The sequence below is a fragment of the Balaenoptera ricei genome, chromosome 14, assembly GCF_028023285.1.
Source record: "Balaenoptera ricei isolate mBalRic1 chromosome 14, mBalRic1.hap2, whole genome shotgun sequence".
In the NCBI taxonomy this organism is placed as follows: Eukaryota; Metazoa; Chordata; class Mammalia; order Artiodactyla; family Balaenopteridae; genus Balaenoptera; species Balaenoptera ricei.
Window position 1 is genome coordinate 29,367,298 of NC_082652.1, and position 27,936 is coordinate 29,395,233.

General features: G+C 55.6%; 1 protein-coding gene across 1 annotated transcript; it reads right to left on the reverse strand.

Annotated features, from left to right (window-relative positions):
• On the reverse strand, positions 1-27,936 carry IMPA2 (inositol monophosphatase 2). The gene is made up of 8 exons (XM_059893685.1): positions 27,712-27,936; positions 18,025-18,158; positions 11,698-11,802; positions 9,870-9,915; positions 8,024-8,132; positions 2,370-2,478; positions 1,626-1,777; positions 1-490 (listed from the first exon to the last, which is right to left on the reverse strand). The coding sequence occupies exons 1-8, from the start codon at positions 27,805-27,807 to the stop codon at positions 375-377; spliced, it is 867 nt and encodes a 288-aa protein (XP_059749668.1). The 5' UTR covers positions 27,808-27,936; the 3' UTR covers positions 1-374.

Below are 27,936 nucleotides of genomic sequence, written 5' to 3' on the forward strand. Positions count from 1 at the left end.
GAGAGTCATCATTTGGTTTATTGCATTCCGAAGTACCCTGGGCGGAGGCGGGGGAGGTCGCTGAGAGCAAGTCTGCTTTATCAGCAGTTCAAAAGCCTTATTACCTGAGATTTGCGTTCTGGAAAAAAAATTGCCATTGCAGTATCAATACATATGTCCTGTGAGATCCAGGTTTCGGCCCCGGTAGGAGGGCTGGACCAACCCACACAAGGTTACGTGAGATTACAGAGAGGAACCACTGGACACCAAAGTCACCAAGATGTGGGCTCAGCCAGACAGCCCGGACTCCAGCCTGATGGCTCCTTTGGGGATCAGGAACTCTTGCTCCAGGCTCCCAGGAAGGCCCCATCCTGGGGCAGCCCTGTCTGCTCCCCTCACCTCTCATCGTCCCGCCCGTAGTTAATCGTCTGTAGGGCCTGAGCTATGAGCACCGCCATTTCCCGTGTGCCCGCAGCAACCACCCTGCAAGACATGAGGTCTAGCGGCCCGCCTGCGGACAGAGGGACAGGGTGTCTGGGTTAGGGAGGGGGTGGCACGACCCCCAACAGCCCAGCACTCAGGCTGAGCCAGCCCAAAGGGTGGAGCCTCAGCCCCGCTCTGCCCCAACCTGGGTGCCATCCAGGCTGCAGGACCGGCACCTCCTGAGGCTGTGCTGGGAGAAAGCGGCTTAAGGTACAGCGTTCAGGGCCGAGGCTCAAACGATGTTAGGTCAGGACAGGGAGCAGTTCTCAAACTCTGTGCTGCACGGGGCTCCAGGGACCCAGGAGGCCTTGGTGGGGTGGGGGTGGGGGGTGCTGGGGGTGGCCTTTCTGATGGGCCCCTCGATGCGGCTGCTCTGTGCACCAGGTATCTGGGGCAGGATGAAGGCCCTCGACCTCCTGGAGGTGTGAACAGGCCTAAAGGCCTCACTGGAGACCTCAGTGCACCTGCGTGCGTGTGTGTGTGTGCGCGCGTGGTCACATCCAGGACAAACACGTCTTTAACGGGGACGGGCCTGCCTGGCCTTGATGCCCAAGGCTGACCCCTCTTCACTTCACACCCTCCCGGAAGCTCAACTAGGGCCTCCCGAGGAGAAGGAGCAAAAACGGAGCAATCATGGGATGAAGGGCCCACCGCCAGCGCCAGCAGTTAAACGGAGCCCAGCGTTTCCGCAACAGGCTCTGGATTAAAGCTGGGGGAGGATGGGCTCCACAGAGGACCCCAATGTCAGATGAGGCTCCATGGGTGTCCCTGGGACAGGGACGCTGCAGGACTCGCCCCCGTGGGGTCGGTAACTGGGCACGGTGACTCTGAGACAGAGGAACAGGTCACCTCTAGGATCCATCACCTAAATCCTCGTCATTGGATCAGGGAGCATGCTTCCTGCTCTGTGGTCTCAGTGGACTTGGGGGGGGGGGCGGGGGCAGGGAAGTGAGTGTTTAGAAAACACTCACAGCCACCCGTCCTGACCCTGGGTCTATTTTCACACCTGGAGGCAGGAAGGGGGAGGGGCCTTCTGGCCTGGCCCACTGCCCTCCCTACATGTCCCTGTTAGCAGAGGAGGGGGCCTGTCTGTCTGGGGCATTGCGGATCTGTCCTGGGGATGCACCCCAGGGGACGAGGGCGGGCTGAGGGCCCGAGCTCACCTGACGTGTCCATCACGACGCCGCCTGCTTCCCTGATGATGACAGTGGCTGCAGCCAGGTCCCAACAGTGCAGGCCAAACTGGTAGTAGGCATCGGCGGCACCAGAGGCCAGGTGGCAGAGCGCCAAGGTGGAGCTGCCGATGACGCGGACCCTGGCGGAGATGGAGGAGGGGAAACACACTGAATGGCTCTGCTCCAGTGCCCGCCCCCTCCACCGCGGGCACCCCCAGGAGCTAAACAAGAGCCCAGGGCCTCTTCCCAAAAGCTCGATTCTGAGCCCTGGGCCCAGAGCCATGCCGTCCAATAGAACTTTCTGTGGTGATGGACCACTCGGCACCGAGAAGCCACCAGCCCAAGGCCGTGGCACTTGAAGTGTGGCTGGTGCAACTGAAGGACACAACTTTCACTCTGTGGACCTTCAACGATCTTAGATTTAAACCATCTGGGGTGGCCGCAGTCACAGCACAGACCCGGGGGAGACTGGGCTGGGGGGGCGTCACTGTCATCACGAAGGGCGCTGAGCTCTGGGCACACAAGGGGCTGAGATGGGCTCCCACAGGTCCCCTGCCACCCCACCCCCACGGGCTGCACGAGCTCCCGGCTGGGGACCGGGCTGGCTCGCGTATCACTGCTCCTGCCCCGGGGAGCAGCCTGGGAGCTGTGCGTGGGGCCTGGGCGTCCCGTGGGTCCCGGGGAGGGGGAACATGCACCCACGGGTCCCAGTCCTGGGAGGGGAGCACGTACCCATGGGCCCCAGCACGGAGCAGCCTCTCCATGTTGCTCAGGAACAGCTTCAGGGTCGTGGGGTCTCGTCTGGGCCCGATTTCTGTCAGAACCAGGGCCTTGGAGAGATCTGTGTGGAGAGAATTTCTCCAAGTCAGAAACACCAAGGCTCAGTTCTCACCCAGCAGTCGGGGTTTTCCTCGAAGCGAACTGCAAACCCGCCTCCCGCTCTTGCTCAATTCAGTGTCCTCCCTGGGTGGCTGATGCTGCAGAGGTTTCTGGCCTGGGAAAGGAAGGACGTGCTGACTAGAGTCGAAGCCACACCCTGACCATCTCACCTCCCAGGCCCCAGAAAGTCCCAGATGCAGGGGTCGGGGGGTAGACCTCCCAGTTCTCTCTTTTCAAGGACGCTTACCAGCAAGAACTCGGAAGAGTCTGGTGGCTCATGAAACTAGCATCATTCAGTCACAAATAAAAACAAAGTGACTCCAAACTGGGAACGCCCCATGTTTGGAGGAAAAACAATGCCTCATCAAATAAATCTGCCTTTAAAAGCCTTTCTCAGGACTTCCCTGGTGGTGCAGTGGTTAAGAATCCACCTGCCAATGCAGGGGACACAGGTTCGATCCCTGGTCAGGGAACTAAGATTCCACATGCTGCAGGGCAACTAAGCCTGTGCACCAAAACTATTGAGCCTGCGCCCTAGAGCCCGCAACTACTGAAGCCCGTGTGCCTAGAGCCCGTGCTCCGCAACAAGAGAGGCCACCGCAATGAGAAGCCCGCGCACCGCAACGAAGAGTAGCCCCAGCTCTCCACAACTAGAGAAAGCCCGCGCGGGCAGCAATGGAGACCCAACGCAGCCGAAAATAAATTTAAAAAATAATAATAATAAAAGCTTTTCGCTAGCTGCGAAATAATAATAATAAAAGCTTTTCGCTAGCTGCCGTGATGACAAAGATGGAAACGTCATCCCTGCCGAGGAAGCGACTGCTAAGCAACGTCTTTGGAAAGGGGTCCTCGGGAGTAACCCCCCAGCATTGGGGTAGATGCTGTGGCCACCAGACACAGGAAAGTGGCTGCAGGTGGGCCGGGCCTGACTCACTGCGAGGGTCACAGCACTGTCCCTCTTGGCCACACACGCAATCACATCCAGATCTAGTGTCCTGTCTCGTCAGGCCTTGCCGTTCAGGCAGGATCAGCCACTCCCGTGTGTTCAGCTGAGAGAACAAAGCCCCTCCATGAAGTGGAGGAAAAACACGCCCATAGGTAACCTCACTCCCCAGGCCCAATCCCGCCTGACTCCTATAAAGTCACCTCCCACCAGGGAGAGACCACTGGGAGGAGACACTGAGTCTGTACCATTTCCCCTTTTCTCACACTGGAGGCTCTCATTTTATACTGTAAAGACTTTCTGAGACCTGGCACCACAGCTGGGCCAGCGACCAGCCCTGCCGTGTGTCTGGTGGCGGCTCGGGCTCTACCCACACGAGGGGCACAGGGCGGCGGCTCCAGGATCTCCGGGGACAGGGACCCAGTCTGCCCTCCAGAGCTCACCTCCCAACCCCACCTTCACTGGGCTGCAAGCTGAGAGGGCACCTTCCCATGGAAAAAAGCCTTGTTTTGAAGAAAAAGACCTCAACAGGGCCAGGCGCAGTGGGTGACCTGCAGGAGGTCGTGAGGCCCAGACCTTGACTCAAGCTTGTCTGGTGATGATGCCAAAGAAAGGGTTTCTTCCCGTTGTTTTTCATCTGTGAGAAGACACCTCTGTGCCCAGTGTCCCCTGCCCCCCAGCTGCAGTGTATCCACTCTTCCTCATGCTTGCTCAAGTGGTGTTTTTTCCTAAATGAAACCCAGACAATTAAGAAGTCATCTGAACTCTGCCACCTGAGGCAAAATACTTTCTGTTGTTTTCTTTTGCCCAGATAATGAAACAAAGGTAAAAATGACAATCCCCTCTACTTAATATTGTCTTATATTATGATTAATTCTGACTAGCTCTCCACAATTACTATGACTTACTATGACTTTTATTACCTTTCAAACTATTTTTATCATAATAGTTTAGCCCTTAATCAAATACTAATATACATATAATTTAAAATATTCTGTGACTTCATGGGTGTGTGTGTGGGGCACAGGAACCCATTGCTTAATGAGTTCAGTTTCTATTTGCAGCGATAAACAATTTGGAAATAGAGGAAATGGATGCACAAGATTGTGAATGTAATTAATGCCACTGAATTGTACACTTAAAAATGGTTAAAACGGCAATTATTATGTTATATGTATTTTACCACTATAAAAAAAATCAAATAGATTTTGAAGCAGGGCATCTCTGCATCCTCTTTCAATAAACAAATTTTAGGGTGAAAAAAATAGTCCGTGACTTCCAACAATTTGAAAACCCTTTTTCTGGTTGAGGATCAGAGCACTGTTGTCTTGAGAGAGATTTTACAGCTTAGAGGTGAGAGAGGCAAGTCCTCTGTCTGCCCTGAAATACATCCTCACAGGAAAGAGGTGACTGTGCCTTGAAGTGTGGGCATGGACGCAGGGCGTACAGCTCCCGTGATGGCCTCGGATTGGAGTGTGTGACACACGTGCTTGGGCTTCCAGGTCCTTGCAGACCGTGAGCTCCTCACATGAAAAGTAGTATTAGCTGTACTTCACTGAAAACCCCAGAACTAGACAGAAAAAAGGTTGGGGGCTGTGAGGGAGAGGCAGAGAGTGACCAACGGGAAGGGGTTACCCCAGAGCCACCCAAACACGGGGCGCCAGGAATGTAATGCCACTGAATTATTCACTTTACAACAGCTAATTTCATGTTACGCGACCTTCACCTCAATACATTATGTTCAAAAACAAATAAGTAATTGGAAAAAAAAAAAGTATTGTTCAGAATCCTGGAGAAGGCTGCCCTGGAAACCTATGTAACCTCTTCCAAATCCCCTCTGATAAAAAAAAGAGCAGCTGGGAGAGCAAAACGCAAACCACAGACAAAAACCATCTACAAAAACCTACATCCACAAGGGCGTATCCAGGCCCCAGAGGGCAAGTGGGCGGGCGAACCCCTGACAGCTACTACGACCTCTCGTAACCGACCTTCCAGGGACTCTCAGGGCAGGACCCACCGAGCAGAAACGCATGGGAGTGAACCCCAAATTCACTGGACGGGAATCTGGGGCAAAGGAGGGAGAAGATCCAGGTAACAGCGAGGGAGGGGCAGAGCCAACCGTCCAAGGAAGAGGCCAACTTTGCAGGCACTTCACAAACACAGCAGAAGAGGGAGCCCTAGAGCCACGAGACGATGGAAAGTGTTCACTCCCCCACCCCATCACACCACCGGCCTCCAGAGCTCTTTCAATTAGAAAGAATGTAAAAGAATTATGTTTGAATCCCATACACAATTATCATAAGAAAAAAGAGAACAGGGAGCAGAATAACATCTCTCTAGTCGATCAGAGATTTCCAGAAAGACCTGTCCACAAAACAGAAGTAGCTGCAAGTGAAAGAAACGGAGAATCCACGGAAGAAGAACATCACTCAAAAGTGGAGGGGAGAGAACCTAGGAAAGAATTAGGAAAGAAAACAGTTCAGAAAAGAAGGTCAAGCTAAAGGAACGAGAATAAATAAACACAATAGATTATGCTTTATAAGACATGGAAGGTGAAAAGGAGGAAATTTTTAAAAATTAAAAAATCGGTGGAAAAGATTTAAGACAAAGTGACAGAGAGGTACGTACTGAAATGCTGGCTAGAAAGTGCCATTATGTGTGGGGTTTGTAGCAGGGAGTTGTTTGGGGTGGTGGGGGCAGGGAGCTTGGAGGAAGCAGGGTTGGCCGCGAGGGGGCAGGGGGGCGACATCAGGCCCCCTGATGGGTGATGGGTCATGTGGGTTCACTGTACTTTTTCTGTCTCCTTTGTATGTGTTTGCAGTTCTGCAAGGTAGAATTTTGAGAAAAAACTACCAAAGAAATTCTGGCCTCATCTAATCCTTTACCGCTGTGCAGTGCGGTCTTTGCTTTGCTTTTGTGAGTTGAAGACATTGCAGAAAGGAGCACAGGAAAGAGAAGGCAAGGAAAGCAGGGAGATGAGTGGTGGTTGTTTCAGCGACCACCTCCTCCAGAAACGCATCCCAGAATTGATAGCTGGTTGATCTCGTGCGAAGATTCAAATTCCTTCTCTGATAACGACTCTCATTTTGGGCGCCAGCGCCAGGCCGTCCCTGAGTGCCCTGCGGGTAGGACTTAATTTGATCCTCACAGCTGTCATCAGCGTCACCTCCCGCCCACGTGAACACTGAGGTTCCAGGGGCAGAGCTGACAAGTCACATGTGGAAGGTGTCAGAATCAGGCTTTGAAGCCAGGTCTGTACGACACCTAAGGACCATGCTGCTGAGGAGAGCCTTCCGTCACCTCCTGTAGAAACCTCGTCACCCGGCAAATAGAAGACAACCAGGGCTGAAAACATCACCCTGGACTTTATGAGTCAGAATTTTTAAAAAATCCCAAGTGAGCTTTCGGACATGAGCACCGACGGACTTGGGGTTCTGTGTTGCAGAGGTGGGTGGACGGCATGTTTGAGCAAGGAGGCCCGTGGGCGGAGGGCCTGGGATGGGTGCGAGCGTGGGCACCGAGCCTCGAGTCACAGCAAATGAATGTGGAGCAAAGTTCACCAGGGCCTTTACCAACTCGCTCCCTCAGCCCCGAGTTACACAACTGGCTGGCAGGCCAGCTCCTGGCAGGCGCAGCTGTAATCAACGCTGCTGTCTACGCGGCCAAAGCAAACAGTCCCCGGGCAGGAGCCTGGGCTGGGCGGTGGCAGAGGCCGGTCCGTGGTCCTGCCGGGCCCCTCCCTCTGGAGCTCCTGCGACGTTACTTCCTGCCCCCTCCCCCCCAACACTCGTGACGCCTGGGCCTCCTGCCTGACCTCCTGCGTCGCCCGTCCTTCACGGGGCGGTCATCTCCCTGGCAGATCCGCTGCTCACAGTCACCCCGCCCAGGGATCCAGATGGCGCTGCTCTCACCGGACCTCAGCGGACCTGACTTGGGTTGGAAGGCCCGTCTCCTCACTGGCTGCGGGCAGCTCGGGGGCAGGGACACTCCTGACCCCTCTCACCACCTCTCAGGCCAACTAGGCACATACTGTCAACTCTGTATGTTACAGGCAGTCTGAGTGTAACAGCAGCCCTTTGTAAAAGCCACCGGTGTCCTTGGGTCCTGCTCCAGGAATGACAAGGACGGGGAACATCTGTGGTGCATACAACACGGCTCACGGACACGGCTGCCCTGCGGCCATCCGTGTTCTCACAGGGACTGAAGCCAATGGCAGTGGGTCCACATCCAGGGAGCCACAGCCCGCACCTGGGGAACCAGGTCACCAAGAAGCTCCGAGGGCCAGAGTATGCCTCTGACTCTGCCCTTGGCCTGGCCAGCTCGCCCAGGTCCACTGGGACCACGCGGGAACTAGTGGCCGGGTTCCTTCTCACATTAGGGATGAAAGGTGAGAGCAGAACAGAAAGGGCCCATTGAAGGCTCCCGGCCACATCCACATCCACACTGAGACACAGACTGGCCCTACGTCCAGCCCACCAGGGGCGTGCTGTCCCCAAAGAGACTGGACCTCGGTAGGAGATCCCCACCACTGCCTCGCGGAATGCGTGACACGAGCGGGGCCCACCTGTCTCCCCGGAGACGCGCAGTCGCTGGCCGTTGCAGAAGGCACCCCGGCCCCTCCGGCCCGTGTACAGCCGCTCCTCGGTGCAGTGGTAAATCACCCCGAACTCCAGCTGTGGGGAGGGCAGGACAGAAAACAGACACAGGATGTGACACAGGGACCGAAGGCCATGCAGCTCTAGCTGTGACCACTAACACAAGGACCGTGGACAGAAATTAGCTTTCGAAAGGGAACGCAAAAAATCAGCATCTGGATTCAAACCTAGACCTGGACATGAAAGCAAATGTTCTTTTCTTAAATAACTATATTTAAAGATATATTTAAACAAATAAAACTATATTTTAAACTGACATCATAATCAAGCATTAGTAACTGAAAATTACTGAAAAAGCTTCCTTCTTCAAAAAGGCCTCTTTTGTTTTTTCTGGGAGGGGAAAAAAGGCTCTTGTGACTCTAATCAAACCCCACAAGAAACCCTCAAAATTGCTGACGTGTGAAGAATTCAGAATGCATCTGGAGATCCAAGAGCATCACAGAGCCCGGGGTGGCCCAGGAAGAGACGTGATTCACCAGAGGGGCTGATCCCTCCCTCACCGCACACATCATCGGGCCGCGGCCTCAGTCCCCACAAGCCAGTGCCGAGAGGAGGGGAGCTGGGAAAAGGCCTCCCTACACCCGGAGCCCGTCTGCCTCTCCTCCCAGACTCCCTGCCATCCTGGGCTAAGAACAGCACGCGTGCCTGGCCTGGGGGGCCGCCAACGGACAGAGAAAACGAGGAGAAGCCCCGCAAACGCCCGAAGGAAGTCTGGGCGGGCAGGAGAAGGGCTCACTTCTGGGAAGACCCTCCAGTCAGCACACACCCAGAGCCTGCGCCCCCTCCAGTCAGCACGTGACCGCCCCCCCTTCCCAAGCCCGGGTCAGTCCCGGAACTGGCCGGCCTCTGAGACCCTGCGGCAGGCAGCCAGGGCCTCCACGACGAGGCCAGAACACGTGTACCCAGCACACACCCCGGACCATCACAGGCCTCGGCCTGGCCAGTCAGAGACCCTGCCGCCAGGATGAACAGCCCCCAGCCCCCGAGCTTCCTGCTCCACTTGCTCATCTCAATGACCACATTTAACAGAGAAACAAGTGAGTAGCTGACTCCCTCACCAGATCTCAACATTAAGGCTCTTGCTTATCTTCACCTCAAAAATTAAGTTCTTTCTCATGGGTATGAGTCCTCTGCTGCCCCAGAATCTGCGCTAACCCTGAGGGTGCCCTGATGAGGGCTCCCTCCGCAAAGCCTGGCCCCCAGCCCTGTTCAAGTGTAACTGTAGTAACTGCAACGAAGGTAAGGCTTTTCCGAAGTGTAATCGCTGAAACTGGATAACAAAGCTTAAGCCTGGATCCAGCCTTTTCTGCAGGTTCCACGATACGGTCCAGTTCCGAGGTTGATGGGAACCATTCAACAGCCATGTTCTCACCCAACAGCTAGAGGAGAATGAAGAACTAATAGAACACTGGGATTAGAAATGTCCTCCAAAAATAGGAGTTTCTTTTGTGTGTGACTCGATCACACGCCCCAGGGGTCAGATGGAGACTAACTGGGAACATCTGCCCAGAACGTCCCCTCCACGCGGCATCGCTAAACGGCCACCGAGGGGGAGGGCTGGCCGGAGCCCCAAACCCACACACCCCAAACCGGTTTGCACTTGTTTACTTTCTTGGATTTGAAAACACATGCTTGGATTTACTCGTCGTGATGAAGGCCGAGGACAAGGAGAGGAAAACAGAGGTTGGAACCAAGAAGCAAGATGAATAAACAACACCCAAGGGGCCGCGTGGCCGGGCCCCACCCATCACGTACCTCCTGGTTCACAGCAAACCCAATGCTCACTGCCACGGTCGGGAACCTGCAGAGAAGACAGATGGTTTACACGGTGACACACATGGACGCATGCAAACTCAGGAGCCTCCATATGCCCTTCTACAGCGTGGCCGGGTTTGTTTTGTCAAAAACTACCTCCCACAATTTCACTGAGCGCTTCGAGGACAAGCAGGCCGAGCTGACATGTAGAACAGCGACCTTGACAGACAACAGTGTTGGCCGTCGTCAGGACGGACGTGACTCAACAGTGACCATGGAGGACCCGGTGGAGCGTCGTTAATAATCAGCTTTCTGGTTCTCAGAGGCTGAAGGGACGGAGGGGCCTGGCCCCAGCGTCCATTGAGGGGCCGGGTCCAAGACAATCACGTCCCTCCTGCCATGACCCCTGGGTGAGCCTCGAGCAGAACAGCAGGCGTGGCCACTGCGTGGAAGGCGGGAGGTGACCTTGCATCCTGCCTGCGGGTTTACAGGTTACATCTCCAGAACGATTTCTCCTTTATGTGAGGATCGTTAGGGCTTAACGAGTAGGAACAAGGAAGGGCTGCTTCTAACCCAGGAGACTCGGGACCCAGCCTTGCCCAGGCTGCGCCGTGATGTCCCCTGCGGTCTCCATGGGGAGGCTCTTGACACGCCATGGCTGGGCCTGGCTGTGGTTCCCACCCTCAGAAGGCTTTTCGCACTTGCTCTAGTCCCAGTGCTGCTGGACACGAGCAGGACAGGTCCTGTCCGAGCTGCAGTGGCCAGAGGCCCCCAAATGCCTTGAGGCTTCAAGGGTCACCACAGCCCTGGACGGTGTCTGGACAGCCCTGGACTGTGTCTGGAGCCTAAGGGTCAGCCTCACAGCTTGTTTCCCAAATGACACTGTCGTCCAGGTTCTCTCTCTGGTCCTGGGGTGGACATGTGGCCTTTGTCCATGGTAGGGCTTGGCCCGTTCTGTCCCTACCACCCTCAAACAGGTGACCAGTGGGACAGGAACAGGAGCCCCACTCGGAGATACACATCCGGAGGGGAGCCCCGTGGTCCCACAGGACTCCCCAGGAGTGTCACGCTCTAGAGTCTGGTGACACTGTTGCTGTCACCAGATGGCTCTGTTCCACCGTCTCTAAAGGGCCACCTGTTATGCGCTGAATCACTTTCCACACTTACACATAAACGCTCCATTTGAGGACCCCACACCCCGGTCCCTCTCACTGTAAGGAAGGAAGCGGGCGGCTGGCTCACCTATGGTAGGGGCCCCCCCCGCGGGTCCTGCTGGTGGGGGCTGCAGGTCCACAGGCCCCCCAACCGCCAATGGGGACCCGGGATGGGGCAGGAGCCCGGACCAACCAGCTCTGGGGCTGCACGAGTGTCCTCGTGGGAGGTTTTGACACCCCCCGCCCCCCCGACCCCCGTCAGCGCTTCTGGGGCTGGGCAGGTCACTGCCATCACATGCCTCTGACCTCCCGGAAACCTGCTGCTCTGGGCTGACATCTGCCCAGATTAGGCCGGCAGCCGGCGGCTCCTCAACCCCCCAGGCCACCATCCATACGCGTGCTCCCAAGGCTGCTGGACCAGACACCCTATGTTATTTACAACCCTGCCCATCTCTCCAGGGGCCTCCTTAAGGGTCCTTCTTAATTCAACCCAACGTTTAAATGTGACAAATGCAATAGTTTTTAAACAAGTGAAAATTTCCTACATGCTCTGAACGTATCTCACAAATGCGAAACCTTATTTTAAAGTATCGTGACTTGTAAGTGAGACCACAAACCCGCTAGAGGTTTGCTGACGTGCTAGTTTGGAAAAGCTGGGGTGTGCCTGCGCTCACCTGTGCACGAAGTTGCAGGTGCCATCAATGGGGTCGACGATCCAGGTGGGGCTGGGGGTAAGCACACACTTGGCCCCAGCGGCTGCAGCCTCCTCCGCGATGAACCTGCAGCAGACAGAGCTCAGCCTGAGAAAAGGCCAGGAACTTGAGACTCAGCGCTTCAAGCCCCGGCCCCGGAGACCAGCAGGCAGGGTGAGGAGATCTCACCCGGCCTCTCTGGTCAAACAGGGGGCAGCGTCCGGGAAAGACCTTCTGCGTTTTGCCCTCTGCTAGTCTGTCACTTGGCACGACCCAGACACACAAGGTGACACCTTCTGTTAAAGCACCAGGGGGTGCGGTGGGCCAGGCGGGGGTCTGAGAATGGATGTGGGAAGAGCTGCTGGCGAGAAGCTGAGCTCTGCGCTGACTTGACTCTGCAGGGAGAAGGCCAAGAGAGCCAGCCAGGGGCCTGAGAATGCTGCGGGGCTGGCCCGGGGTTGGGGGGGACAGGCTGCATCACAGCTGACACCCCATCTGTACCCAGCCCGGCCTCCCCGAACCGCAGGTGGTGACATGGCATCCGTCCCGCATGCGGAGACGGGAGCTGACGTTGCTCCTGGGAGGCCCCACCCCCCTGGGCTCCCCTCTGGACCCCATCCTGCAGGAGTACGCAGGCCAGGCACCCCGGGCCCCTGTCCCCGCCTGTCCTCTGTGACGAGTCCTCTGAACACAAGCCCCCCCACAAGGCTGTCCACGCCCCATTGGGAACCTGAACTAGACGGCAACAAGGCAGAGTCCACTTGGTCTGTCTCAGCAACGGGAGCCTCCAGGAGCCAGCCACCTAGGCCGGAAACCAGGGATGGCTCCCCTACCCCTCCCTCTTGTCCCCCCCTCCCACCATGCTGGCTCATGCTGGAGGGTCCCCCGAAGTGTCTGCATCCCTGCCTCCTGGGAGGAAAGAACAAACTCCACCTAAACCCCCAGGACGGCGCCCGACACAGGTTTCCGACTGTCCCCAACAGATCAGGTTCACCTGGTCCCGCCGAGGGCTTCCCACTAGGTCCTCACATGCACGTCTGTCCTAGAGGAAAAGGGGCCCTGACCACAGCACACCTCTACCAAGAAGGAAAAACGAGTGAAAAACAAGAAATGCTTGGTGTCCTACTGCTGGCGTTTTGCACACCCCAGTTGTAGTCGTCAGGAAGCTCTTTTTAAATAGAATTTAAAAGTTAGAGTCGGGGACTTTTCTGGTGGCACAGTGGTTAAGAATCCGCCTGCCAATGCAGGCAACACGGGTTCGAGCCCTGGCCCGGGAAGATCCCACATGCCGCAGAGCAACTAGGCCCGTGTGCCACAACTACTGAGCCTGTGCTCTAGAACCCACGAGCCATAACTACTGAGCCTGCGTGCCACAACTACTGGATCCCGCACGCCTAGAGCCCGTGCTCCGCAACAAGAGAAGCCACCGTAACAACAAAGAGCAGCCCCGGCTTGCCGCAACTACAGAAAGCCCGCGCACAGCAACAAAGACCCAATGCAGCCAAAAATAAATAAAATAAATAAAAATTAAAAAAAAAAAAAGTTAGAGTTGGGAAAAAAAAAAGAGTTGGCGCCTTAGTCTCACTAGTCACACGGGCCAGAAGCCACCACACTGGACGTGCAGACAGAACACCTCTGTCACCGCAGGAAGCTCTCCAGGCTGGCATGTCACGGTCCTAACACTGTGAAGGTGCCCTTCATTCTGGTGTCATTTCAATTGACACAGTGCTGTCACCGTCACTCAGCTGGTCCCCCTCAACTCTGGCAGCATTTCTGTCCCAAAGATTATGAAACTCACGCTCTATGTGCAGAGTCATCCAGACACAGACAAATCACCCGAAGCTCGTCCGTGTACACGATGAGGCTACATCATCATTTTCAGGTTGCTGTTTCCACCCCGCCCCCCGCCACCGCTGTCCCTGGAAAAACCCACGTGTGAGCAAGCAAAGCACCGGACTGGGGACAGGGGTGAGGAACCTGGAAAATTCGTGTGAGTGGAGAAAGCCTACAGCCGCCCCCAGGAGCTTACAGCCCAGAGGGCAGACCAGATGCATCAGGGAAGCTCCTGGCTCTTGTCCCTCCTCCTGCTGGGCAGCCTCCCTGCCATCCTCCCCCCTGGGAATTTGGATCATTCGGATCATGTGACCCAGGTAGGCGGGTCTAGATGAACAAGGTCGTGGTGACCATCAAGTCAGAGGAGGCTGGGCGGGGTGCGGCCAGGCAGGGTGACTCCCCGACCGCTAACCCTGGCAGAAACAAGGGGACGATCCTATGCCGCATTAGCTCTGAGGTTTTCTGAGTCAAAGACGTAAGGTATTAAATCCGTCTTCAGTGCTTTCTGCAGCGTGATTTTCCTGCAAGTTTGTGATTATGTTCTTAAAGAAAGGGGGCCATACCCGAAACACACACACATAAGGACAAAGTCCCAGGCTTGAACTGGGCACAAGGTCCAGGAAGCAGTGAGAAGACGTCACTAAGGTCGAGAATAGAAATGACTCACAACAAAGATGATCCCAGGAACCTGGGAGGAATGTGGAATCTTCTTCCTTTTCTAACCTGATTTTAAGCGAGAAGCTGGTACCTACTAGGGGGGTTGGCAGGAGTCGCTGGGGTCCTGGAGGAGGAGGAGGGGCCGACAGCTCAGACAGCTGGACCACAGCCTGCGGCTGGCAGTCAGTCCATCAGCAAATGTGTGTACGTGGTCTCTGGGCTCCCGGAGCAGCCCCCATGATGCATCTGCAGACACAGCTTTCATCCTGCGGGGCATTTCTGGTGGGAGTCACTCCAAGCAGCCACTCCAAGGCCTGGCCTTTCTGGGCGTCGACTGTTCAGGCCGAGGGCACCCTCCTCTTGACCGCAAGCCCAGGTGCGGGGAGCACTGGTCCCCTCCCCACTTGCCTCGGGCCCGTGGGTGGCCCCGGGGGCAGGGCCTCGGACGTGTCCACTCTTCTAAGGCACCAGAATACCTCCCCAGCCTGTGGATCCTGATTTTCTCCGTGTGGGAAGGTAATTCCTGCAGAGGCCGGGGTACACGGACTCAGATGGCATGTGAGAGAGTAACAGACACCTCAACAAGGGCACTGGACCATCCACGAAAAACCCACAATGTAAACAGAAACAACACAAGTGACTGAGCATGGGGCCATTTCATAGGCCTATGGAAGGTACAGAGGAAAACAGCACCAGGGACAAGGTTCAGAGCTTGGAAACAAGTTAGACCAATACGTTCTGCTTTATTACTTCTTCCTAAGAGTCGTAACAAACCCTCCTTGTGATTTTTATGGCCAGGAGCACCCAGGCCTTCTCTTTGGCCAGTTTGTTGGCTCTGTGACAAGGTCAGGGTCACCTTCAGTCCACTAGGGAGCCAGCTAATGTCCTCGGCCTCATCGCTCAGGCTTCGGCCCAGGCTCTGCTGCCCGAGGACACAGCGTGAAATGCAGTGGGGAGACAATGCAGGCAGGCATCCAGGTGGTGGTGGCCAGGAACACCTTCTCCCCGAGTGCACGCACCCCACAGGGCACAGGGGTCGGTCAGCACGACAGTGCGGCCATGTCCCACCAGGGGCCCAGGCCGGGCAGAGGCGAGAGAGCACCAGCCGTCCTCCTCCCCCGGCCTGTGCCTCCCGGACAAGGGGACGCAGACAGGCTCAGCGATGCTACTGCATGTCTTCAAAGTCGCCCCACTTGGATCTCACTTGGGAGCACAGCTGGAACGGGTTTCGGCACCCACAGAGGCGGCCCGGACGCAGACTGAGCTCATGCCGTTGGCGCCAACATAGTGCTTCGGGAACGCGGCCCTGACCTGGTTCCTTGTGTCATCTCCTCCGTGCGGCAGCGTCAGTGCTGGGTGACACCGTGGTCAGATTCCCGTCCCTGGGGGTGGAGCGACTGCCCAGCCGAGGGCAGAAGCAAGCGCAGTTTCTGTCCACACCCATCTCCCAGGCTTTGGATTTCACCAGTGAGTAAAATAAAGTAGCAAAACCAGGGAGCCCACAGTCAGGTTGTTTCTTATTTTATCAAAGTCAAAACAGCTGCAATCTATCGGGTTTTTTTTAATTTTTTTTTTTTTTTTTGGCTGCCATTTGGTCTTTGTTGCTGCTCACGGGCTTTCTCTAGTTGTGGCGAGCGGGGGCTACTCTTCGTTGCGGTGTGTGGGCTTCTCATTGCGGTGGCTTCTCTTGTTGCAGAGCATGGGCTCTAGGGTGTGCAGGCTTCAGTAGTTGTGGCACGCAGGCTCAGTAGTTGTGGCTCTTGGGCTCTAGAGCGCAGGCTCAGTAGTTGTGGTGCACGGGCTTAGTTGCTCCGTGGCATGTGGGATCTTCCCAGACCAGGGATTGAACCCGTGTCCCCTGCGTTGCAGGCGGATTCTTTAACCACTGCACAACCAGGGAAGTCCCATGCAATCTATCTTTAGTACTGTTTTGTGAAAGACTAAAAATGAGGAAGAGCATAAGTTCAGACTTCTTAAGACAGGGTGGCAGCCTTATACCAACTTGCTGTTTAAGGGATATATTTAAATACTCTGAATGCAGAAAAATAACAATATACTATTTTATCTTATAATATGCATGCAACTTTTTTCCTCATCACAAGTTTCTCAATTTGTCTCTGACCTAAAATACAATTAAATGTCCCCCAATTCTGGTACTTTCTTTTAAATCTTAATCATTGGGAAGAAACCAAACCTGACTTAGGTATGCTGAAAAATGATTTCACCTATCTGAATTTTCTAGGCAACAGAGCAGAGAGTAGCATCCTGGCTTTGCTCTCAGAGCCAAGACGGGAGAGGGAGCAGAGCCAGGCTGACACGGGCAGCCAGTCCCTGCCTCGCAGCCTGCAGCTTGGGGACCGCTGCCTCTTGTTAGGGGTTGGGGGGCACCTGCACCGCCCAGGGCTTTGTCAGGTGGGCTGGCAGGCATGGTTGGAGAGGCTCCAGGGGGCCTGACACCCACCCAGGGTGGGGACTGCTGCTCTGGGCAGACCCAGACAGTTCTTCCGAAGGGGCTTCGGAGCCTGAGGCCCCCCGTGTGACACACTGTCTTCTGTCCTGTGACACTTGGCAAGGAGCGTGTAAATTCACACTGTGCAAACAGACACCAGGCCCCATATCGACATAACAGTGCATCCAAAGCACCAGCAACCGGCCAGCATTTTCAGGATTCGGTCTGTCAGAGTGATCCGACTGCAAAGCGCCAGGAGGCCTGGGACCGCCACCACGCAGAGCCCTGCAGTGACCAGAGCCTTTACCTGGACCCTGGACCCCAGGGCCCCACAGTCCAGCTGCCTCACTGCTGTTGGAGCCACTGGACGATGCAGGAACAGAAAGAGCTCCTGGGCCAGAACCAGTGGTGGTTCCTGAGCCGTCACCTCTCAGGGAATCCAACTGCCTTGAACACGGCGGGGCCAGGGGCGCTGACCCTGCCAGCCAGCCCCACCCACCCCGCCCCGCGTCTGCAGCCACGTCTGCGTGGACCTGAGCGGGTCAAACCCATGCTGTTCAAAGGTCAGCTGTGATTTTTTGGACGCTGCCATTTAATTTAGATTTTTGAAAGTGAAGAAATCATAAACAGTGCAGAGCCTGTAACCATTATAACAGATGTTAGGGTCCTGACGCCAAACAAGGAAAAAGGGAGAGACGCTGAAACACAAGGGCTGCCGTCAACACGCTTGCACACACACACACCACACATACACACACATGACCCCCCAGGTGATGCGGGTTAGAAGGAAGGAGCGGGGAGAAGGTGCGAGTGTGTACGGCCTGTCCCCTCGCCCCCAGTCACTCGCAGGGCGTCACGCGGCAGGAGGGAGCCCCTCACTCGTCCACACGGACGTGGGGCCGGACAGACATGTCATCTACACCTGGGAATCCAGCGATCGGGCTCCAGGGTGAGCAGCTCCCTAAGGAAGGAAAGGGACACTTGTGCCCAAGGAGCCCCCTCCCCGAGCTCAGAGCGTCCGCTCCTGGGGCTCTGGGCCCCCTTGGAACTAGACACACAGCGCTGGGCAAATGCTGGCCTTTTTCAAGGAAAAGATTAATCGTTGCATCGGATTCTCCACATGGTGACCCAAAAGGTCAGGGACACCTGCTCTGGAGGGGGGTGGCCCTGGGGGCTTGGTGTGGGCTTGGCAGGAGGGGCGGGCGGCCCTGGGGACGGCCACACGCGGGGACGCGTCCTGGGAAAGTCCACGTGGCCCTGGGCTGACAGGGCACAGCAGAGGGGACTCCCCACCAGGATCCGCGGGGGTGGTGGACACGCGACCGGGGGCGGGTCACAGCAAGGAGTCAGCGAGGCCCCAGCGCACCCACCTGTGGGAGGGAAAGCGCTGCTGCAGCTCCTGCAGGATCAGGGCCTCCACCACGTGATCTGTTTCTGTCACCAGGTCCGCGGCCGACGTTTTTGTTGAGACACGTTTTTCCTCAGAAAGGGCTTTCCTGATGATCTGCAATGAAAGTCGGGAGGTGGGTGATGCTGGCCAGCACCCCCTGCGCTGGGGACGGTCCTGCACCGGAGCTGGGCCCCCTCCCCCACCGCGGATGGCCAGACAGACGGACCTGTGGCGCCCGGCTCTCTGTGGGGCTCCTGGGAGCCTTCACTGCCGCCTACTCTTCTCGCGAGAAAGGCGGTCATGGGTGGACTAGTCTTTCTTTGGAGGAAAGAAACGCGGTTCTAAGGACGTGACGCTTCAGCCACAGAGCCCCACGGAGCCCCCGAGCTTGAACTCGGGAGATTTCAGTGTAGGAACTGCTTCTCCTCTTTCACTTTACCAGTCACATGAACGTGCCCCTGGATCGGGAGCCCAAACGGTCCAGCCGAAACCAAACCCGAGAAAGTGAAAATGCACGCAGAGAACTGGAAGGCAGGCCCTGGCCTCACGCCCCGGGGGCTGGGTGCATCAGGTCGCAGGACCAAGTGGGTTGGTCTCCCAGGAGCTGCCAGCGCTTCGCCTACACCGGGGACGGAGGGCTGAGCGCCAGGGCCTCCCTGGGGGCCCACACAGGAAGGCGTTGAGGGTACTAATCAGGAAACAGCCCCACTGCAGCTAGGGCCTATCCTGTCACCTCTGCCCGAGTCACAGCTCGAGTTCCCAACCACGGTGACATCAGGACCCTGAAGCGACCTCTGACCTCTCCTCCAAGACCCGCTGCACCCAGGATCCCTCACCTCCTTCCAAGGACCCCCTCGTTCAGCCGCCACCTGACATCCACACCGCCCACCCCGTGATACTTACTCTTCAACCTTAGGCGGGTGTATCCCATGCCCTGTACACACACATCGTGTACACACATGGCCTGTACACACACGCCGTGTACATACATGCCTTGTACACATGCCCTGTACCCACATGCCGCGTACACAATGCCCTATATCCACATGCCGTGTACACACATGCCCTGTACCCACCTGCCCTGTACCCACATGCCACGTACCCACATGCCATGTACACACATGCCCTGTACCCACATGCCCTGTACCCACATGCTGTGTACACACATGCCCTGTACACATACATGCCCTGTACCCACATACCACGTACCCACATGCCATGTACACACATGCCCTGTACACACACGCCATGTAATTACATGCCCTGTACCCACATGCCATGTACGCACATGCTGCGTACACAAATGCCCTGTACCCACCTGCCCTGCACCCACATGCCCTGTACCCACCTGCCATGTACACACATGCCCTGTACCCACATTCCATGTACCCACATGCCCTGTACACATACCCTGTACCCACATGCCATGTACCCACATGCCATGTACCCACATGCCCTGTACACATACCCTGTACCCACATGCCATGTACCCACATGCCATGTACACACATACCCTGTACACATGCCATGTACCCACATGCCATGTACCCACATGCCATGTACCCACATGCCGTGTACCCACATGCCCTGTACCCACTTCTCGTGTACACACATACTGTGTACACACATGCCCTGTACCCACATCCCATGTACCCATTTGCTGAAGAGGAGGAGGCCAGGAAGACGCCTCCAGGAAGCCTGCAGACAAGGGTGCTCATGCAGGATTTCACAGAATAAGCAGGACCCCCTAGACAGGGGCAGTCCTCATCCCAGCACCAAGCCCAGACGGTTGTTTGGTTTTCCCAGGTTGGTTGCAAAGATAACAGATTGGTTGCAACGTTTTCTAACAGAAAATCCGGCTTGCTCTCTGCTCCCTGCTGCCCGCCTGGTGTCTAGGGTCGTGCCCGGCACACAGCCGAGGTGCAAAACCCTTCAAGTCACCAGTACATTACACCTCAGACTACTTAAACAGACTCAGCACCGTTTTTTCCAACCGGACCTCACGCGCTTGTGGAACACTGACCCCTTGATCTGTCTTGTTTCGCCTCTTGTTGCCCTCGAAGCCCATCACCCTCTGGCTTCCACCCCGTCCTGCCTTCTGGGGCCCCCCACACGTCCACTCCCTGCAGCGCAGCCAGAAGGGCTCTCTAAGCCTGGGCCCCCATAAAGCACCATATGGCCCCCTGTCACCCCGAGGATAAAGTCACCCCCGATGTAGCTCACAGTGGCCTCTGTGGGCTGGCTTGGAGCAGAGACAACTGGACCCGAGTAGCTGGTCCTCTTCCTTCTAGGAACAGAGCCCAAGGTTAGCAGGGCACCGAGCCACATGGCAGCCCGCATCACAGCCTCCTGTGCAGGCAGGTGTGGCCCTGGGACCAAGGTCGGCCCCGAGGACGTGAGGGGAAGCGATGCGTGTGACTCCCGAGTCACGTCCTCAAAGGGCCACCGTTGGCATGGCACTTCCTCCTGCCCTTCCACTCCCTCCGCCATGACTTGGGCGTGGTTGCCGGGGTCAGAGCAGCGGGGTCAGAGCAGTGGCGGGAAGGAACGGGCCCCTCGGTGACTCGGGAAGCAGAGCCTGCCTCCCAGACTCTAACTGGACTTGGGAGGGGCGGGGAGAAAGGACCCCGTGCCTCTGTCCCCGACTCTAAAGGAGCCAGCCCATTGGCCCACCTCTGCGCCCCCGCATCCCCTGCCCCTCCTGCTGCACCGAACCCATCACCCACCCTCCCACCCCCTTCCCACTGGACGCCAGGTTCCCCTGGCCCCAGCACTCCTCCTTTGTGACTGGGATGTCACCTTCCCACAGAGCCGGCGCTCACCCTGCAAGTGCGCTCCTGGCTCCCGGGTTAGGACCCTTGTCTGCCCAGTGTCTGAACCCACCCCCAAGGAGGGCTCTGCAGCCTGACACATGGTGGGGTCTCAGAGAACACCTGCTGGGTGCACACGGGGCTCAGGTAACTAAGTCGGGAAGACGCTCAGCAAGTGCTCTCATGAAGCCTCATCTGAGCACCCTGGCCTCTCCATCCTCTGGATCCAACGGAGGGGAGACATGCCCGGGGCAGTGGGGTGTCCTGATGTCATCTGGGCTCCTTCCCAGGGGAGCCAGGCCCCCAGCCACAGATCATGCAAAGGACGGAAATTACGGGTCCAGGAGGAGGATGCTAGAGCGTGTCCTTTTATAAGGATTTCTTTTCCGCTTCTATTAGTGTTTATTATGGCTGTGTGATGATCCTTTCCTTGTGGGCCTGTGTCCCTCAGCGCAGGGCAGGCCACACCCGCATTCCCGGCCACCTGGCTGCTGCTCCTTCGGGCCTTGGACGCCTGGGAGGGACCTGCAGACCATTCCCGACTCCTCCCTCTCATCCGGTTACACTCCCAGATATTTAGATCCCGTTTCTGAATTATCGTCCCAGACTACACTGCCCTTCAGATGAGCTGGCCATCCTGGCCCCAGACACTCCCCCATCCACTCCTCTGAAGGCCCATCCGTCCATCTGAGGGGGCCGAGGCCTCACAAAACTTAACGCCTTATGACAAAACCCCCCAAACCTACCACATATACAATGTACAAATCTCAGTACGAGGTTAAGAAAAGTTCAATTCAGACAATTTCCTACACTGAGAGGAAAGGTGGGGATAGTGTCTTGTTTTTAAATAAATCATTACGAGACTCAGTCAGCCCTGCCTTTTAACCACAGTCGCATCCTCAGGGGAAAGGCCCGTGGGGTTCTGGGTGAGTTACCTGCTAAAACCCTTTACCACATCTGTTTTCTCTCAGTCTTGGGATTTTAAACATTCTCATTTTGCCAGCAATAAGTTAGTGTGTGCTGTTTTTTAATTAATGTTTTTCAGCTACTCACTAGCTAAGCCTGCACTTCACAGACCTCCTGGCCTGGATCTCTCCCTCGAAATAACATTCTGTTAATGTTTAATATATAAAATATGGGACTTAAGTCACTGAAGCCTGAATTTCAAACCCCATCAGCTCCAGCATCTGAGGTGTCATTCAGAGACATGTCCAAATGCCTCTTTCTTGTCTGTGAACCATCTCGGTTGTATGCTACTGTCCCCAAGTCGACCATACGATTATCACCCATCCTTACGGAGCAACCTGTGTGAGCTCGGGGACCCATGGAACGCACACGGAGAAGTCTGTGGAAGTGGGGTTTCAACAGGCAACATCTTTCCTCTGCAGATGTGGGCCTGGCGGTACTGCCATGTTTCAGGTTCCAGACTTATGAATGTGATGTGATGGTTAATCTTATGTGGCAACTTGACTGAGCCGTGGGGTACCCAAATACTGCGTTGAATGTTATTCTGGGTGTTTCTACAAGGACGTTTTTGGATGAGATGAACATATTAATCGGTAAATCAGTAAAGATTGCCCTTTGGAATGTGGGTGGGCCTGGCCCCATCAGCTGAAGGCCAGAACAGACGGAAAACACAAACCCTTCTCTGCGTGAGAGAGAGCTCTCCATAGACTGTCCCTGGACCCTCAGCCCATGTGTGCCAGTGGGGCTGCTGCTTCACCTGCCAGTTGCTATCTCACAAGTTCCATCCTGGCTGAGGCTTCAAATGTGGGTGAAAGTGTTACAATTGTCAATATGGGTGACCCCACTCTGCGGAGGCTTGGGGCGCGGGTGCAGGTGGGGCTGACAAGGCCGGGGCTGACAAGGCCAGGACTGACAGTGGAAATGGTGAGGTCACCAGCTGCCCCCTCCATCCTCAGCCAGGACAGCAGGGGGACCTCCACCTCCACGTCCCGCCAAGTTGGGATCTCCCAGAGCAAACGCCGGGAGCTCGACCTGGGATCCGCCTACGGAGAGCCCAGGACAGACAAGCCTGCTTGTCCCCGTCCAGGGCGGGACCTGGCCTGAGACACCAGCCCAGGCCGACTGACGGCTCCCAAGCTGGCGCCTCCACCCTGAGCCTCTCACGTGAACTCTCCACCCAAAGGCCCTCACGTAGAGATCCACCGGCATTTCAAGGTCAACAGCTCACAGCTCGCGGAACACAGGACCTGACCTCCACCTCCAAACCTGCTCCCCCTACAGTTCTGGCAAATCCACTGGACAGTTTTTCAGGCCCAAACCCTGCAGGCACCCCTGGCTCCTCTCACACCCGCTTCCGATCCGGCAGCAAACCTGGCAGCTCTGCCTTCGAAATACATCTGTTTACCACCTTCTTCACCACCCCCAGTCAGATCCACCCTCATCCCTCACTTGGAATATTCTAATCACTTCCATCGGAGATCTGGTTCTGCCCCACCCACTGTGGCGTTGCAGCCTCACCCCCACCCCAGCAGCAGCCAGGGTGGTCTCCCCATCACCCTGCAGGGCTCCACATGGCACTCGACCCCGAACCTCAATCACACTCAGAGTAAGGTTAAGGTCCTTTCCAGAGTTACTCAAATAGTTGTTGTGTGAATGAATACATTTCTAACCTGTTTTAGCACCACCCTTTTAAAAACAGAGGCCAGTAAACACATAAAAAGGCACTTAAGTTCATTAGTCATACAGGACATGCAAATTAAAACCACCGTAAAACACCACCTCAAACCGGTCACAAGGGCTAAAATGGAAAGACAGACAACACCAAGTGTCGCCTGAGAGATGAGGCAACAGGAACCCTCACCTCCTGCTGGGGAATCGTGAATCCCTGCATCCGCCTTGGAAAACCACCTGGCAGAATTTCATACACGATGACACAGCAATTTCACTCCTATTGTTAATCTATCCTCAGCAGAAATGCATACGGAGGTAACCAAAAGACACATGCGAGAGTGCTGGACGAGCAACATTATTCTTAATAATTCCAAACTGGACATTATCCAGAGTTTCTTCAAGAGTTGAATGAATAAACTGTCATATAGTCACGTAACAAAATACTACATACAGCAGTGTTTCTCAAAGTGCCATCCCCAGCTGGACAGCATCAGCTGGGGTTTTGGTGGAAGTGCTCATTCTCGGCCCCACTCCAGACCCGGTGAGTAGGAACCCTGTGGTGGATGCAGCCTGCCGTGGAGGCCCTCCAGGTGCTTCTGATGCACATGAAGGTGTGAGGACCACGTGTCCCCAGCAGCGAGACCCATGAGTGTCTATACCAAGGAGATCATCAAAAATTTTGTTGGGAAGTCAGAAGATGGCTGTTGGTAGGTGTGTAGAAAACTAAGCAAATAAAAAAAAATTTTTTTAACCTTCAGGAAAACACCAGTTGCATAAGAAAGAAAAGAATATGTAATACAACCATGCTACCCAGCCTGACCGTGTGCTACATGTGGTCATAGCACGTGAGCACAGGCACCAATGGAACCAACAGGTAACGCAGCAACAGGACATAACAGTGTCTAATGAGGATGACGCAAAAACAGAGCTACCATTTAGAAAATGGGTGTAACTATCAGAAAACTGAAAACAGTGAGTTCTGGGGAAAAGGATGAGGATGACACGGGACAGGACACTGCTGGTTCCACGACAGTCCCTTTAGCAGTATTTCACTTTTTAAACTCCCTGTGTGAATAACTGATAAAAAATAAAATCACAAATCAAGACAACACCTGTGGGGACTTCCCTGGTGGCACAGTGGTTAAGAGTACACCTGCCAATGCAGGGGACACGGGTTCAAGCCCTGGTCTGGGAAGATCCCACATGCTGCGGAGCAACTAAGCCCGTGCACCACAACCACTGAGCCACAACTACTGAGCTCCTGTGCCGCAACTACTGAGCCCACGTGCTGCAACTACTGAACCCCTTCCCCCAGAGCTCGTGCTCCCCAACAAGAGAAGCCATCGCAATGAGAAGCCCACTCACCACAAGGAAGAGTAGTCCATGCTGGCCGCAACTAGGGAGAAAGCCCATGCACAGCAATGAAGACCCAATGCAGCCACACACACACACAAAAAAACAGAAACAAACAAACAAAAACACCTGTGGCAATGCAAGCCAGACAAATAGGGATGTTGGGTCAGAGCCCCCGCTGTGCCCCTCTGCTCCGGGCAGTTGGAGGCAGACATAGGGCATCCCCTCAGAGCACACTGGAAAATTCTTCCCTGTCTGACAACTAATATGTAAAATAAAACTGACAGGATTCTCAAATTTGATGGCAATCCTAAACATTTATATGACCCTACCAATAACAAGTTTGAAGCCTAATTAAACTTTTCTAAATCATAGTAATCAATTTCAATGAGCCATCCTACAGGAACGCCTGAATTTACCTTTCTAGTCTCTCCATAGAAAATACTACAAAATCGTTGTCATTCAAAGATGTAAAGAGTATAAAGCCAAAAATGGGAAAAGAGTATTACAGAAGATTGAGAAGCAGTTAAAAAATTATTCTTATGTATTTTGTTATATTTGTTAGCATCTTAAATTTTATGCTGTTGTGATCTTTCTTATTCTAAATAAACATTTATATCTAATTTTGAATTTGTAAGTTTGTATTTTTTCTCTTAAAGAGGGCCTGTAAATTGTCTAAACTTCAGGTTCAAGAAAACCTGGATCTATCCCTGCAGGTCAACTTAAAAAGCATAGTTTTCTAAGATACTTTTGCTCACATATCACATAAAAGATGATAAATACCCATTTCAATGAATATCACTCTGTGTACTTGTGGTGGTGATGGTGTGGGGCTGACGTCACCCCCCTCCCCAAAGCCCAGCAGCCAGGGAGGGGCTTCTGCAGTGGTATGGTGGTTGGGACTGGAAGGGATGCCTCTCAGGGGCACCACAGGGATGGGTGGTGGAGAGACAAGGAAGGAGGGGTCTGGGAGGCCTCTCAGGATGCGGCAGAGGGGAGGTGGCAGCAAATCGTCCAGGGCTGCCCTGACCCGAACCAATGTCTGAAACATGGACGGCAGACACTGTCTCCTGGGAGGGAGGGCACTCCCTCTGAACGTAGAGAACCCAGACTCGGTGGAGCACACAGAGCTGTCTCCGGAGTAGCAGACTTAATAAAACAGCTGAACGTGAGAGGGCGGGCACGTTGGGCCACAAGGCCACAGAACCTGTACCAAATGTGCCTCTGGCTAAGGAGGACTCCCAAGAATCACCACTAACCACCCTTCATGCCTCTTGGGGCTTTCTGGCTACAGGCCAGGTTTTCTCCAATCATCACCTTGTTACTGTCAGAACATTACTAAGACAGTCTGTCCCTCTTTACACGGGTTAGGATGACCCTGTGTGGCTTCTGTTCGTCCCAGCCACAGGCAATTCGGCCACTCTCCCCGCCACTGCCTGGCAGGCAGGAAGCATCAGCATAATGCCCAGGAGGGAGCCCAGAGTTCTGGGCCCCCTGATCAGACACCCAATGGCAGAATCCTTATTGCATCCTTCCCCACTGTCAAAAAAAGCTTTTTCTGTTGTTCTTGGCAAGTTGCAAAAGCAGAAGCTATCTCTTAAATAAGTTAAAGTTCCCAGGACCCTTAGAACGGTGCCTGCTATATTGCAAGTTCTGTGTAAGCATTTGTAAATTTGTTAAAAAAAAAAGGGGGGGGGGTTCAAAAACCCTTCTGTTTCCTCAAGGATCTAAATTTGAAAAACCACAGAAACCCGTAACAACTCACCAGGGTTTACACAGTGGTGTCTGAATTCTAAACTGGCTTCTTCTCAAAGCTGAAAGAAGAAAAGTTGTATGGTGGAACCTAAAAGTTACCAAATATCCTGAAGACGCTCACTCTGGAGAGGAAGTGAGGGTCTCTGGAGGGGGGAGGGCAAGCGCGCCCCTCACACAGTGGACCAGCTTTCCAGGAAGAACGTTTGCCCTGAAGCCATGAGCTCCATCAATGCAGCAGGTAAGGTTGGGGCCCTCCTTTTCCCCAAGGATCAAGTCTCACAGAGGGAGGGTCCACTAGTGTTGAAAGTTAACTTCTAGGGGACCAAGGGACCGCACTGTGACTGTGCACGTTAAGGACTCACTTCAAATGCAGGACTTTAGCCCGTGGGGCACTTTCAGACCGAAAAGGAACTGCCGCTGGAAACAGAAAATCCGTCTACGCGCAGGGCTCCTCCTCTGTCCACCCTCCCGCTCCGCTCGCAGGAACGCAGCCGAGAGCCTTGACGCGCGAGCAGGGAGCGAGCGGTCCCTGCGCCCTGCCTCCCCCAGCGCCCCCCATTCGCCGCCGCACGTGGCCCGCGGAACCCCAGGCGTGAAGCACCGAGGAAATGGGGGAACAAAACACACAGGAAAGTGCGAAGAGAGGGGCTGCCCTCTGAAGGTTTCTTCAGCTCCGCTGCTTGACCGTCACCCTTCCGGTGAGGGTAGCAGTTCCTCCAAACGCAGAGTGGAACGAACCCTCTAGACTCCGGATGCGCGAGGACAGGCTGTCCGCCCGACCACCACGCGTAGGGGTTCTAACCCGGGGCAACCGCACCGTGTCCCGCCCACTGGGTCAAATTCGAGGCAGTCCGCGCGCCCTGACCCGCCCGCTCCCGCCAGGACGCCCTGCGCCCCGAGCCCGGCCCGCGCCTCCCGGCCGCGGGATCCAGGGCGCCCGTCCCGGCGCGGGCGTGGCAGGTGCACAGGTGTGCGGTAGGCTGCGCGGAGCCCCTCCGCGGCTCGCGCCCCCAGGTCCCGGCCCGGCCCTCGGGGTCTCCGTCCGCCCACGCCCTGCGTCCGCTCTGCCCCAAGTGGGAGTGCGCCTGCCGTGCTCCCGGGGGCGCGCTCACCTGTCCAGCCCGCAGCGCCAGCTGCGCCGCTGCCTCGAAGCACTCCTCCCACGGGCCCCCGGCCTGCGCCGCCCCGTCCTCGCCGCTCGGCTTCATCGCGGCCTTCGGGCCCGCCGGCGCCTCCCGCCGCTCCGCGCCTGGGCCGCGCTCGCCCGCCCGTGAGGACCTGCGAGGGACCGGGAGCGGGCGGGGAGCAGACCTGTAGCTGCGCCTGGCCCTGGAGCA